Source organism: Zosterops lateralis (genome assembly GCF_965231275.1).
Source record: "Zosterops lateralis genome assembly, chromosome: 6".
Taxonomy (NCBI): domain Eukaryota; kingdom Metazoa; phylum Chordata; class Aves; order Passeriformes; family Zosteropidae; genus Zosterops; species Zosterops lateralis.
In genome coordinates this window covers 20,753,723-20,769,690 of record NC_139761.1, presented here as the reverse complement: position 1 = coordinate 20,769,690, position 15,968 = coordinate 20,753,723, and the positions used below count along the sequence as shown (strand labels likewise).

Genomic DNA, 15,968 nt, shown 5'->3' with positions numbered 1-15,968 from the left:
CTACTAGAGAATTACAGAGTAGTCACCCTAACACCAGTTCCTGGGAAGATCACTGAGCAAATTTTCCTAGAAGTTACCTGCAAACACACAAAGGATGGAAACCACATATATTTGCTGTGGGCCAATTATGCTTGGCCAAACTCATTGCCCTCCCCAATGACACTGGCTCTGTGGATAATGGGTGTAGGAGATGTCATTTACTTTCATTTCTACAAAGGCAATGAAGTCGTTGAATGTCCTTTCTTTGAGAAATTCAAAATTGAAGTAGTTCCTAAGTAACCTTCTCTCAATGACCTTGGTTTGAGTTGGAGGAGAAGAGAAACTAAATGATCTCTGCATGTTCCTTCTAATTATCCAATGGTTCTTTGTTTCTAAGCATTTGAGATGAGAAGGTGCACAGTCCCTGTTTTCTATGGGAATATAGATGCTGGCAGTTCAACTTCATGCAAGGTGCTGGATTGGAAATTACTTTTTATCTGTATTTTAGTTTTTATATTGCATTCAGAAAGAGGCTTAAAAAAGATCAAACATAAATGATGAAAAGTTTGAATAACTAGGGTTTATAAAAATTTTGTCTTTCTGTCTCACCTGCTGAAGAAGTCAGGAGGTAAGTGATGATGTGCTACTTGCATGTCTCACTAGCTGTCACCTGTGGAGCTCTGTAGGATGTGAGTGCTGCAGTTTGAGGAAGAATGAGTGACCCTTAAAGGAGGGCTTAAGAGGCATCCCAGGCCTGGAGATGAAAGGATGAGGAACAAATCCTCTGTATTATTGAAGCGTGTGTGAAAGGCATGAAAGAGCTAGAGGTAAATCAATAGTTTGTATTTACAGCATGGGAGAGAAAGAAGAAGTAGACTGGAATTTATTTTTCCAGGTTATTTGAGAAAGTTGTTTGGGGTTTTTTTTTTCCCCTTTAGGGAGCACAGAAATCAACTTTATATAGAATTTTATGTGTTTGGCACCCTGAAAGGCATAGGAAACTGAAAGAAACACTTCCCTGTGTTGTCTCCCAAATAAATGATGTAGTAATTAAATGTTTTATTGGGAATGAAGCTGGCAATTCACAATAAAGTGGTAGAGACAGAAACAAAAATACTGAGATTTAGTGCTCAGAGTGGAGCACACTTGAAATATGAGTGAAGAAAATATTTATCAGTTATAATCAAAATTTCTCACTGGGAGGGGAGGTTAAGAGGACATGACCTATCCATGTTTTACTATTTCTTTAGTCTTAATAATTTAACTTCTTTTTCTAAAACTTCTTAACAATACCCATTAAATACCATGTGGTTTACTCACTGCTCTAGAAAGTCCCTTCTACATGTCTAGATAGGTGTTTGGTAGCACCTGTCATGGGTCTACCTTAACATATGTGCTGATATGGTGCATTATCCTCTAATATAATGATTGATTAATTTCAAAGGCAAGCAAGTTAAATTTCTCCTATTATTTTGTGTAGGCCCCCATAAGAACAGGATATTTCAGGGCATTTAAGATCAAATACTATATAGAGGTGCAAAAATGTGGCATTAAAGCATAATTTAAAATGGGTAAAAAGATGGGTAAAAATATCATTCTCTGTAATGATATTATGAATATTATTTGTAATATTCATAGAAACTTATTGCTTCTTTGCCTGAAGTCACCTAAAGCTTTGAAAATGAAGTGTAGGGAAATCACTGCTGTCATTAGATAGATGTGATCAGCCCACAGACCTTTCATTATCCTCACTTGGGTGGCACATGCACATTGCTTTGTGCAGCTGAAGGCCACAGACTCAGGGCTTCTTAGGTGATGATGTATTTTAGTCAAGATTGTAACTGCTGAATTTCTCAGAATACAGAAGTGATGAAAGAACTTTTAGAGAGTGGCCAAATATCGAGTCACAAAACTTACTGGTAGCCTCTGCCAGAGTTGAGGAGCACTGCATTTTCTAAACTGCCTCGTGCAATACCCATCTGATGCTGATGTATTCATCCTGGCAGTGGGAATACCTTGGTCTCTCAGTACTGCTGAGACTGTGGTACTGTGTGCCTGTATCACCCTGCCCTTCTGGATAAGGTCCAGGTGCTCCTTTGCCACGGAATCTCACGGTAGGAGCTGTTGGTCTGTGTGACTGTAGAGGCCACTCTAGTGTGACGTGAAAACTGTGATGCTGAGATGCTTTCTGGTGAAGAGATAAGAAGGGACTGTGGTGGATGGCTTTTGAGGCTAAACTTCACCTTTTGCCATGGAGGAACGGTAGCCAGACATGGGAGATTACATGTCTCCCTTGAGTGATACTACATTTGTAATGTAACACAATGGGATAGTGGCGGATGCCGGGAAAGAACTGATACCAAAGACAAAGCAAACTGGCTTTGGGGAATGCAGTCCCAGGTCAAGGTGAGCAAGTTATTCAAAACACTCTGCTTTTTCTCTTCCCTGCTGACTTTTTTCAGATACAGTTGTTCTTGAATGATCACAATCAGTATATCAAAATAAACGCTTTATAGAGTAAGGTAAAAGGAGTTGCTGGCAAGACTGTAAATCCTCTCATGGAACAAATGATAACTCAGCTCAAGAGGCCTTTTGTCCTGGGAGTGTGGGAAGGATATAAATTCTCTAAAAGTATCTGTCAGTTGGAATTGCTCTGCATTCATCATGCCAGCCCTCTGCATCATTCATGAATGTCATAAGACACTAAAGAATTGGCACTTCATGGTGAGAATGATTAAACAACCATTACACTTATCTTCTACTCTGGCATGGTACTTTTAACAGATTGCCTGTATCAAGTTCGCTTATGTCCATCTCTCTTAGTGGTGGATGCCCTTTCATGGTGGCAAGAAGACATCATAGCAAGAAAAGCTGCACATCATTTACAGCATAGTTTGTGTGCTGTAGTACTAGCTGTGGATAATTTTTGGTTTTATATTCCCACTGTGTGACCTTGGGGAAGGTTAGAGAGCCTTGGAGAATGGTGAGTGTCCATAAATACATTTTTTCTCATCGTTGACCTTCCAGTATTTGTGAGGCACAATGTCATATTTGAGGTGAGGTCAAAAAGCTCAGAACTCTGAGTTTCTTTCCTTGATAGATCAGAATCGGCCCCATTTAGTCACAGGCTGTGTCTACAACCAGCATGAGAGTTGGATTTTAGAATGAAATTTAGTATGAAGAACCTGAGATCTGTACTGCAGACCTTTTTTGTCTGAAGTGTTACTTTGAGCAAGCTCTAGTCTGGTGCTATAGACTAGTATCTTCTTAAAAGCTGGATTGCATCTTCCAGTTTAGTTTTAAACTAAACTGCAAGATTTTAAGGAGTCAAGGTTGTGTGCTCTGAGGCTGCTCTGATGAGAGCCAAAACATGGCAGGTGGTGATAGTTCAAGAAGTTTATTTCAAAAGCATACTGTTAAAATGCTAATAGCCAGAAAAAAAGTTAGATACATGAAAATTTGATTATTTTTCCAGACTCTGCTGTTAATTTACCATATTATATTTGGTAAAACTCTTAACTTCTGAGGCTCTAATGAATACCCAGTAGCTGATATTTCTGGCCCAACATTTTTTAACTGTCCAGACTGAAAATTTGGGTTTGGTCTCTTATGGTGATGACAGTGAAGACAGTAAATTTAAACCGTATTTTCAGTTTTGATTTCTATGATTAAGGAAATGTGAACAAGTATGTAAGGAAGAGTGAAGGATTGCCTACAGTTAAAACAAGCAAAGTCTCGTGGACTCAGACTGGTCATTCAAGGTGTTGTGCTACTTAAACCTGAAGTGCTAAATGAGGCTTATAGAACAGAAGTTGTCTTTGCAGCTTTTTGATTTTGCTTTAGTTTTGGTGTGGGGATTTTTGTTTGGGTTTTGGGGATTTTTTTTGGTTGGTTGGTTTTCATTGTTTTGGGTTTTTGTTTGCTTGGATTTTTTGTGTTGCTTTCATCTTTTAGTGGGAGTTAGTTTGTTTTAAAGGAATAAATAAAGTCTTGCTAGGGATAAACACTAGAAAGAGATTCTCTAGAGAAGCGTTGACTGGGCTGAGATCAATAATAGCATTTTGGCCTTCATCCATCCTGAGAGGTATCTAGGCCATTTTGTTACCATTCAGATTCTGTAAAACTGTACTGAACTAACATTCTTCCTCCAAGCCCCAAGTGAGCTATGAATCCTGCTGCGCTTCTCCTTGCTAACAGCAGTGCCTGTATTCAGCTCCTCTGGCATGCTGCCCTCTGGGCTTCTCAAAGGACATCCTCTCTGTGTGCTTTTTTATCAGGAAATACTAAGAAATAAGAAATTGCATCCTGATGCTACCTCCTCTTTGGCAGCAGAATGCAACTAAGAAATGGTTCCATCTACCTTTACTGAATTTAGTCACAGTTGTATGTAATGAAGTAATGGAGTCTCTTTGTAGGTGATGGATAACTTGACCCTAGTAAACATATCCCGCTGTTCTGCAAGGGTCACAATTTTCAAGGCACTTCTACCCAGTGAATTTCCTATTTCAGTTGTATTTGTAGTTTCTTTTGTCTCTTCTTCTGGTGCACAGTGGTTTTAAGCCTTTTGTTTTCTATTTTTTTTTAATCAGTACTGTGGGGAGTTTGGGTTTTTTTGCAAAATGTTTTTCTTACTCTGTAATGTGTAGGAACAAAACCTTAAAAATAAAAAGTCTTGGAGGAATTGTCCTTGTTTACCTTCTATATTGATAACTGTCATCTAGCTGTGTAGAGCTGTGGGGGCTGAATTTGATAACACAACTGGTCTCTTTACTGAAAGAAATTACTTAAGGATTGAGGGTGGTGGTATGGTTTAAGTCTGCAATGCAAAGTTGACACTGAGAGGATAGATACAGTGACAGATTGCTGTGCCTTACAGAATGAGAACTAGAGAGCACGTAATCTATTTAGCAAGAGAAGTAAGAAAAAGATGATTCTTCACAAAAATAGATGATCCTTGTTCACTCAGACTGAAAGTGACACCAGGAATTCTTTAGTCCAAACCCCTGCTTGGAGCAAGGTTAGCTGTGTGGTCAGATCGGGTTGCTTGGGGTTTTATGTAGTCATATCTTGAAAACCTCCACACACAGAGACTCTAAAATCTCCTTGGGCAACCTGTTTGCATGCCTGTCCTTGTGAGGAGAAAACTCTTCCCTTGCTGCAGAGTCCAATTCTCTCACTTTGAAGTATGGCAGTTGTATCCTGTTTTTCAGCTGTGCACCACTGTGAAGAGCCTACCTTTGGCTTTTCCATAACCTCCTTGCAGGTGCTGTGAGACTGCCCTTAGGTCCCCTTGAAGCTGTGTCATCTCCAGGCTGATAAAGCCTCAACTTGCTGGCATTTCCTCACAAGGCAGGCTCTTTACCCATCCAACTGCCTTTGTGGCACTTCACTGAATGTGCCTCAGTTTGTCAATCCAGAATCAGATACATTACTCTAGATGCAGTTAAACAACCACTGAGTAAAGGGGAATAATCACTTCATCTTCTAACAGCCTCAGGTCCTGTTAATAGAGTGCAAGATACTGTAGGCTGCGTGTGCTGATAGGGCCCACAGCTGGCTAATGTTTAACTTGCTACATCAATGGCAGATTTGTGTGAGTCATTGCAAAGGGTTTGGAAGACATTATGGTGAATGCAAAACTTTTAAATGTATTCAAAGAGAGACTGGATAAGTACTTGAAAAATAGATCTCTTTGGGATCACTGTGTAAGCAAACCACATGAGGCTGAGTTATTGATGAAAAGACTCATGGTCTGAGTGCATACTTAAAGGAAATAGGCTTGTTCTACTCGGTTTTCCCTGTATATCCACTTAGGATGAATGCTGAAGACATGACAGTGATCCTTGTCTGACCAATCATGTTGTTATAATGGAAATTAAGGTATTACTGAAATATTTTCAGTGTTGCGATCTTATGTTTAAGCTGGTGTGCCTATGGTTATCTTGCATTTGTTTTAGTCAGTGGCTAATCCCTAAATTCCTTCTGAGATGATAAACATCCCCAACATGCCTCATGGCAAATTCATATTTTGAAAAAACCTCAATCTTCCTGGTATCCCAGATTTAGAGAAATCCATATTTCGGGCATGAATTATCTCAGACCTTATAGTAGTTCTAGGAACACTCCCTTGCTCTCCTTCTTTTTCTCTTCCAGTCTTTTTAATGCAGTGTAACTAATAAGAACTAACATACTGTCTGATCCAATTGTTGGCTGATGCACACATACTGGGAGAAAAGTGACTTGTATTAATTTGCTGTCATTAAAAAAGACAAACACAGAAAGCAGGCGTGATCTGAATTGCTGCTTCTGTTTTGTGTTAGTCTTGCAGCTTTTATAGCTCCTCCTCCTTTTTGAATAGAAGCAGCTCCTTCATATTTTGAAGTGAGAAAGGAATTTCAGTTTCATGTCAAACAATGCCTGCTTTTTGAGATGAATATGGTGTTCAGTTTCAGTCTCAGAGGGTTTGTCAAGTGAAGAGTGAGCATTCTGAAAGGAAGAAGAGCTAGTTCATGAGAACTCTAAGCACAGAAGCTAGCTTTTTTTTTTTTTTTTTTTTTTTTTTTTTTTTTTTTTTTTTTTTTTTTTTTTTTTTTTTTTCCTTGAGGATTACACTGGAAGGTTTGCATTTTCCAGGGATTTAAGTTTTCTTTATTCTTAGGCAATTTAAAGCTCTTGATAAATAAAAGAGCGTTTCAGCAATTGTGTCATGGAAAGGATTAGGTCTGTCTTTCCTTCTCCCAGGAAAGATCCTGTGATGGAATTGGTCAAATGAGCCAGAAGATGATGGTGATTAGATCCTCTGTAACTCCCATCTCCTTTGTTGTTTGTTTTTTTTAATATCAAACAGGTGTTTTTATCAATAGACCTTTTAAACTCAGGATGTGGAAAACACAACAACTGAGTCACAGAGATGTACAAGTGCCAGAGAGGATCTTTAGGTGGAGTAAGAGTTTTCATCCTGATTGATGATACTCAGTTTTGATGAGAATTCCATTTCTTGATGTGTGTGATTGAGTGACAGTAGCTCACAAATTTCCCTGATATATTCAGATATTGCAGACCATATAATGTAAGAACATTGGTGTATATTTATTGGTGAAGACAGGGGATGTGTTGATGTCTAGCTTGGTTTTGGTCCCTGAGATATAATTAATTATTCTGTCTAATTTTATTTTTTTTTTTAATTTGGTATGATGTTTAGTGGTTTAGGAAGATGAGGAGTAAAAGAGGGATTAGGATAACAATGTAATTGAAGTTTAGGATTGAGGGCAACAAGGTGACAGCTTATAACTTGAGAAGGAAGGATAGCTGTTGTCAAGACTGATGCCTTGGTAAATATGAAAGGCAGAAGGAATGGGACAATTCTGTCTTCGTCTTTTTTTTATTCTCCATAATTTTTTTCATAATGGTGGCTGGAAATGCTATCATGTATCTAATATAACTGTGAGGCAAAGAAGCTGTTTTATGCTGAATGCAGTGCATTTAGTGGACAAGACCCACGGGAGTAACTGCAGAAGTTAGCAATTGAAAACATCTGTTAGGTCATCTCTAGGCTATATAGATGTTTCAGCACACCTAGAATTAACCCAGTTGAAGTGATTTCTAGTAATGAAGCTAAATTCACCTAAATCATCCATGCTCTTTGGGAGTATATTGCAAAGCTAGGTGAAAACTTTACCTATTTTCATCATTATTGTTGTTTATGCATATGGACACTTTGCTCTCTTTGACTGTCCTCAAAATACCCTTTTGTCATTCTTTCACCCTTTTTACTCCTAAGGAATTAATTACATGGAAATTTGGAGTTGTGCAGCATGTATGTAGTCTATTTGATGTGGCCGGAACGAGTTAAGTATTAAAAAACAACTGTCAGAAGCTTCATTTTTTAAACAGCCAATGTGTGCTTTTTTAGCAGTGTATGTGTTGCAACTGATGTTTTATTGTTTGCATTGAGATGTCATAAACTTTTGGGGAGTAGTAAAAAAATGTCATTTGAAAGTTGTGGTTCTCTTTTGTGGTTGGTGCAGGATGTGTTGTTTGCTCCCCCTTAGAGCTGGTGGTCAAAGCCAAGAACCTTAATTTTGGGGACAGCGATCAAGTCAGTCTGATCAGATTTCTGGCAGAACTTGCAATCTATGTTGTTAGAGTTTTCTATTAGAACAAAAATTGATCTTAGCAGCTCTTTATTGTTGCTTTGCTCATCTCCACTTGCGAAGGCAGAATAACTCTCTATATACCATGGTTTTTGGAACTGCTTTTTTATTACATGACCAAATTGTGATGCTTCCTGCAGCAGCAAATTTTGTCTCCTTACTTAGTTTCTGCAGACATATGCCTGATCTCTTCTCACTTGCTTTCATGCCAGTAATTTAACCTGCATTTCTTTTACATGCCTTTTCTGGTGATGGAAATAGTAAATGAACTGCCTAGTCAAGGTACGGTAAGATAAGGGTTATAGGAGCATCCGTGGATGGCAGGGACAAGGAACTCTGCTGACCTGAGATATTCTAGAATATGTGGTTTTATTGCAAGGGTCATGGATAAAAGGGCCTTGCCTTCAGCCACCAGCCTGGGCTGGAGGGAAGCCCCAAAGAGAGAGGGAGAAAGAACAGGAGGGTAAGAGCCAAGAGAGTAGGGAGTGAGAGAGCAAGGTGGCAGGGGGAAGAAAGCAGGGATAAGAGAGAGGGAGCCAGAAAGGGCAAGAGAGCGAGGTCTTTGTTACAATACATGATATATCTCCTTTTGTGATGAATATTCTAATTTAGTGTCCAGCTAATACAAGACACAAAATCCTATAGGATCTACATATAGCCTATAAGAACTACTACATTACCATACTCTGTTGCATTTTAAACTCTAAAAACTACTCTTTAGATTTTTCTATTTTGTTACATTCACCTTTGGATCCCTTAGCCAGCAATAGGGTATTGTTCAATCAAAAGGGATTCTCCTTCAGCTGGCTAGGCTATTGTCTTCAGGTTATATAGTAACTAAGACTTGGTATCCTACCACTCAAAGTAAGCTTCCATTTCTATTTCAATTATAGGTCTCATATTTTCAGAATCTTTTGCTAAGCAATCATATTTATAAGGTTTCCCTGATTCATCTTCCCCAACAAAGGGTCACCGTTATATTTTCTTTATGTAAATTTGGGAAAAGTTCTACATTTTCTTATTGACATTTTGCAATATTTTTTGAATGCCTGTGTGAAGTATCAGGTCTCCATTATTTAGTTATACTTTCAGAGGCCTGATGATTAAAGGGCTGCTAATTACAGGTGTTACAAAGGTTTTTTTCCTGATATGAAATGGCTCTTGATTTGCTCATATAACCTGCGGTCATGAACAATGTGTTACTGATTTCATCCTTTGACAACACCGCTTCTTGAAAATTACCTAAATTTCAGTTTCCTGCTAAGAAAGAAGAGCAAAATGCCATCATCATGGATTTTCCTGTAGTTGAACTGATAGCTTCTTGTTAAATAGTGGAAGGTTATGATTATTAATAAACTTGTTAGGACTTTCACACCAGCATATGAAATACCCTAAGAGACTCATCTGAACTACTGGACTAAGCAGATTGTAATATAAAAAAAACTTCCACTCCCTTTACAAAAATGTCAAGAAGTTGATGCACCTTATGTTTCCAGACTGGAATGACTATTTTGCTCATAATTTGAGGAAAAAATTATACTGGCAAAATGTTAATATGCATCTCTTTCCAAAAATGTTAACAGATATCCTATTTGTCCTCAAAAAGTTGGTGAAGGAAAGGGGCATTGATGTATCCAACAAATAATTGTACATTCAGCTACACACAGATAAAGTAAGTGGCCCATCTGTCATTATACAGATATTTTCTGACCTGGAAAAAAGGAAACTACTGGCCATCAGACTTCTGCTTACAGGTTTGTTTGGCTTAGTACTGCCCTGGTTGTTATATCTGAATTATCTTCCTTTCAAGAACGCAGTGCCTTGCCAGAATATATGACTGCGAAATCAGTCACAGTAAACCCTTGACATGCTTAAGGTAAAGTTGGACAGCCTGTGGACCAGGTGAACTCCAGAACTGAGTTGACATTCACAGCTGAACCAGAGTACTACATGTCTTCATGAAGTATTTTGTAGAGCATCTCAGAGAAAATTTGAATAAGACCCAACGGAGGCAGATTTATACTGTGTTATTTCTTAGTGTTTCTGATCTTTACCTTAGGAACCTTGGCACTGCAGTACCAAAGTCCTAAATATTATCAGGTTAGGCTTAGAAGCAAAATCTATGCTCTGTGAAGAGAAAATAAGCTGTTTAAATAGTTAAGTCTCATGAAAGACCTGTGAGGACATAATTGGTTCTAATTGGCTCTCATTGGACAACTGACATGATCTACCTGCAGCCAAATGACTCTTAGAGAGGCAAAAAAGTAATCCATCTTCATAAAGAGTGAAGAACTCACTTCCAAGCTCATCTTTGCTGCTGAAAAGGCCTGATAACTAGCACAAAGAAAAGGAGGAGAACTTGAAATTCAAGCAAGAGTGATTTTGGAAAGTGGGTTTTAATTTGTGAAGCCATCAATAATGAGTAAATCTAGTTTTGCTTGCAACATTGCTGTGCCTAGTTTTAGTCTGTAGTGCAAATGCACACAGAAGTTAAAGAACAAACTGATAAATGGAAGGAGTATATTTGTAGTGTAGTTTTAGGAGGGCTGTTATACCTGAGCATGCAGGGAGGACATAGATAATTCACAACCTGGTCATCTCCAGCTGTCTTACTATAAAGTTGCAGATAGAGCTGGGGATGTGTTTAAACAAACAAACAAATAAAAGCTCTTTTTATCCATCTTAAAATAGTCATACACCCTCTGTCTGGAGTTTAAAGCAGAATGAGGAGACTGAGTCTGTAAAATTAATCTTTCTCAAACTGAAATAGTGTATGTGCACAGTTCCAGAATGCCAGAATGCTCTTTTGGTAATTCAGAATAATGACTGAAATTTCCTATATAACCCTGATTTTGGACACATTTGTCTGAATTTACTGAAGGCATGTTCTGTTGGATGTGAACAGGCCTAGAAGGGAAGAAGGAAACATGATTCATTTTCACTCTGTCATTGAGTCAGCTGTTCACAAATAATTTCATTCCTGTGTGGCTGAGTTTTTGATGTCTGTTTTGGTAATGTGTTCTGAGATGTGTAGAGGAAGCCTCTTTAGCAAGGGAGAAGTGTATCAATTATTTCTACTAATGTGTAGAATTTATTTGGAATTCAGGTCATAGAGAGCTTTAGTGAAGCTGCAGCTTTGTAGGCAGGTGTAGAAATTACCATTATATCTCCTACCTCTTTCTGTATCTACTTTTACTCTGTACAGGGTTGCATGATACATGTTGCTGATTGGTATGGTGAAAAAAAAAAAAATCCTCTGTTGTAGTTTCACTCAGATTAGCAAATGTACTCAGTAATTGCCTGTACTTTCTACATGTGTTTTATCCCTGTTGCAGTAACAGAAGCTGGTTATTTTTGCTTACTGTTCTGTAACTATTGTAATAGTGCTCAGAAAAATGAAGTGCAGTAAGTGACTGAAATGTGGAGGAGCGTTGCTCCTGGCCTGCCTGTAAATTTGGACAGGACGGGAATTTTAGATTTTTCAAGAAGCTTGGGGGCCAATTTTATAACTGCTGAGTTATAAAATCTTGCTCCTAACTCAGGCTGTTGGGTACAAGTCAGAATGTGAACTCCAAGTGCTTTTGCTTCTCCGCTTCCTTGTGTCCAGCAATAATTTCTCACTTGCACGTCTGCCTTCCTCAGCTCAGATGGCCCTCATGAATGTGGGAGGACAGTGTTCAGCATGGGAGAGGTTTGGTGTTGTCCTTAAAAACAAGGGCAAGGGACAAATCCCCAGGCTCAGTGGGGCCATGTCGCGGTGCCTCCTCCCGGCCGGCCCCGGCACACTGGACAGCAGCTCTCCAGTGGGCTCTTCTGCTGCCGACCCACCGACCCGCCTGGCCACGGCGGCGAGAGGAGGAGGGGACTCTCCGAGCTTAAACAGGGAAGGAGTTTATTGGGACACGGGGGACCCTCACCTCCAGACCCGGTGCCTCAGAGAGACCCCGAGCCTGGGATGAAGGGGGTTTTTAAACGCAGGGCTAACTCAGGGTGGGCACAGACAGAACCAATAACATCAATCGGGAGTGGCTGAGGCATGACAGGAACAAATCACAACAAACCGGGAGGGGAGCGCTGGGACCAGCCAATCATCCACTGTCCCCTGGGGGAGGTTCCCCTGCTGAGGGACAAGCCCGAGGGTGACTGACAGGGGGGCAAAGTAACCTGGAAAGATTGACATTTAACAAAGGCGGGAAAGGAAAACCATTGGGGAGCTGTCTCTGGGGCAGGGTAGAGGAGAATGCATAAAATGTAACAACCGAGGGCTGAGAATAACTCGGGAGAGGGGAGCAACCAAGATGGGGTACAAAGGACACCTTACAGAACATAACATGGAAGCCATTTTAACTTTAACCACAAACTTGTCTTAAATAAACACCCACAGTGACAAGACAAATGGTGCTGGAAATATATGGACTAGAAATCAAAAAATCTCATGAAGTCTTGAGAAAAGTATAGTCTCCTGTTATGTGTGAATAGTCTTTAGCTGAAGGCAAGTCCAACCTTGAGGAGAAATGCTAAATGTTTCCTTTGAATCCCTTTATAAGGTTGAATCCCAAGCTTTTGAAACAGGAGTGGCTTGTGGTTTCTCCCCCCCTCAACAGCAGTGTCCTATCCAGCCTTGTCTGGGGTATTAGCACTAATGAAATGATTCATTTTTGATAAGCCGTCTTGATAATTTTTGATAAACTTTTCACTTATCTTTTTCTTAAATGCTGCTTGTCTTTATTGAGGACCTAATAATGTACTTCATCAGGCCTGGCCAGCAGGACGCCTTGATTTCACCCCTGTTACTAATGAAAAGATGTGCTTAAATTTTTCCTCTCAGAAGCCATAATACTACCACCAGACTTGGCAAGTAAGTAACTAATACATTTTTCTTTGGCTTTGTATCTTGTAGCTGGTGCCACATATATATTTGGGAAGAGTGGAGGCCTCATCCTGTACACCTGGCCAGCTAATGACAGACCAAGCACAAGGACAGACCGCCTTGCTGTGGGCTTCAGCACGACAGTGAAGGATGGCATTCTTGTCCGGATTGACAGTGCCCCTGGGCTGGGGGATTTTCTGCAGCTGCACATAGTGAGTACACACACTTTACCAGACCTGGGTTTCTCTTAATTGGTAGGCATTTGAAGAAAACTGTTGCTCTAAAATACCATGTGTCATATTCTGTACTTTCAGTATCTTCAATTCTTATCAGATTAAACTGCCTAGAGTAGTTCTTTAGGGTTTTGTGGAGTTGCTGGATGGGCTGCACAGAGAATTAAATCTTGATGCCAAAAGTAATTGGGGAGGGAGGAAGCAAACAAAACAAAACTCAAAAGCCTTATGTGATTCAATAGTAGGACTTTTTCAAAAAGTGAAGAAACATTTTGCATCAGTGGTAATCTACTGATTCATATGCACAGTCATGAATACAGCTGAATTTATGGTGAAATATTACTATTCTTGGAAGGCAATGAATAAATGGGAATGATTGTTGGTTTTTTCCTCATGAAGAAAGTTAAGTGAGAACTGAACAGATCCTCAAGCTGATATAGCTGATGCTTGCTTTAGCAGGGTAGTTCAAAAGAATAAGAATTTGATGTTAATGCAACATAGCTTTTCAAGAAAAAAAGACTTTTGTGAGAACTTGAGCAACAAGGGTTTTAGGATAGTTGAATTACTTGAGAAAATGAGAACACTAGGACTGGAAACACTTGGAATTTGTTACTTTATGTGATTCTTTGGGAGGAGAAGTGGCTGTTTGCTTTGTTTTCAATAGCCAAGAGGTTTACTAGATGTAGAGACTAGTCATACTACTTGATGTTCAGATTATTTGTAATGTATTATGTGTTAATTCATAATGGAAGGGAAATTGGGCCATTTGCAAATTTTAAATGACCTGGGGATATGTTGACATATCATGGAACCTTGAAGATGTGGAAGGAATGCCAGGGGGCAAAACAGATCTAATGTGAATGATGAAGGGCCTTAATCTGCTGCTGGAGTTTGCCGTATTCAGAATCATGTTGAAGCACTGGGTATATTGCAGGGTGGTTCTGATACAACCAGAAACAATGTTCTAGTACTCATTGCCAGCATATTCATTTAAAAAATTATAACAAAAGAAAATCATTGATTTCTCTTTCCAATCAGTTTTGGAAAAGAAAATAACGATTTTTTTTCAGTTTCTTTCTCGTATTTTTTTTCAAACTATTCTGTATAGTTCAAACTACTGTGTATAGCATGGTGCTAGTTTCATGTTATTTCAGATATTTAAATAAAATCTACTAATTGTGGTTGCTATTATTACTAAAATTTCCATTCAATGCTTCCTGTGTAGTTTGGCCAATTTTATCCCTGAAGCTGTTCACTAGCAGTAAATATAGAACTAGTTCAGCTTTAATTTCTCTTGTTCTTTTGTGGTCAGGATGGATTAGGAGGATTTGCCAGTCATTCATGAGTAGCAAAGGCATACTGCTGTGCTCTTCTGGGTATGGTATTACTGTTCATCATATATATCACTGATTCTCCCTAACTGTTCAAATAAAGAATGTGGTCTAAGACTCATGCTGTGACATGCAATAGGAAAGTTGAAGAGGAACTTTTAAAGTGTTATTGACTTCTTGAATGTCTGTAAGACTTTGTTATCTCTGGTTTATGGTTCAAAGAAATAGAAGTGAGCTTATATCAGGATTATTTTGGAAAAAAATGAAACCTGAAGTTAAAGGTGCATCTCGAAATGAGACATAAAATGCAAGACCATTTAGGATCTCTTATCAAATTGCATGCAAACTTTTAATGAGACCAAGATCTTTTGTAACTGCCTGAAACTGTGTTTTACTTTTCTAAAACCAAATCTCTTTGATGCAAAATATTTCAGCCTTTCCTAGGCTGACTGTAGACTGGGCATTAACAGGGTTACATTTTTGTACCCGAGAAAGTAGAAAAATAGGGTTTCCTTAAGACTAACCTGCATTATTATGCAGGCTGTATATCAGCAGGGGCTGTAGACCATGAAAAAAAGTGAGTGATCCACTTCAATATTCTATCTTTTGCTTTATTTTTAGCTGCCTTTACTGATGTAACAGTTACAATTTTCTCTTAGGGTGATTTACCATGTTAGACCATCTTTTTATTCTTGTATAGAACCCTAAGTTGAACTGTTCAAGTTTTATTTTTGTTAATATAAATAATTTTACCTACCATATATTGGCTGTAGTTACATTGATGTCAATTTAGAACAGTGCTTTTACTCTTGCCTTTCCCAGATTTCAAGCAGTGTAGAGTAGGTCTTTGAGTTTGATACAGTTCTTAGAGAATACCAAAGTGGTTAAGCAGTTATCAGTTCTGAAGAGTATAATGCCCATCATGCCTCATTTCCTTCATGAAACAGCTAAGAACTGTGTACATTTCTCCTAATTTAGTTTTAAAAATTATGAGCCCCTACAGATTGGTGTAGAACACGTATTCAATCAAAGATGTTTTATAGAGAAGCAACCAGTGGATCAGCAAAAAAATGAAATGCGACAAAGGCTTCTTTGTTGAAGCAAGAAATTATTTATAAAATGGCTAAGTGCAGGAGACAACATCTTGTATAACACATTTAGCTGAGGAAATGAACAACTAGTGAATGAGGGTGACTAGACTGCTTGCTGGTAAGGGGAGAGAATTAGGATGAGCTTTCAAGCAAAAGACTAAATTGTCTAGATTTTTAGAAATTTTAAAAGAACAAACTGTCTACAGACATTTTTTACCAAGACAAATCTAGCAACCATCCTGAGGTAGTGCTCTGCAGGTCTCCTGTGACTCTTAACATATAAAAACTATATTAGTGTAGCTTTCTGCTAG

The 15,968-nt window shown here is 38.8% G+C and overlaps 1 protein-coding gene across 8 annotated transcripts in view; it reads left to right on the top strand.

Annotated features, from left to right (window-relative positions):
- Positions 1-15,968, top strand: part of NRXN3 (neurexin 3) — a gene marked incomplete at both ends in the record, with an annotated part of 894,319 nt that overhangs the window by 640,327 nt on the left and 238,024 nt on the right. For all 8 annotated transcript variants that reach the window (XM_083864468.1, XM_083864470.1, XM_083864472.1 and 5 more), the window contains one exon: positions 13,033-13,214. In XM_083864468.1, coding sequence (XP_083720594.1) covers positions 13,033-13,214 — 182 coding nt within the window. The remainder of the gene's footprint in view (positions 1-13,032; positions 13,215-15,968) is intronic.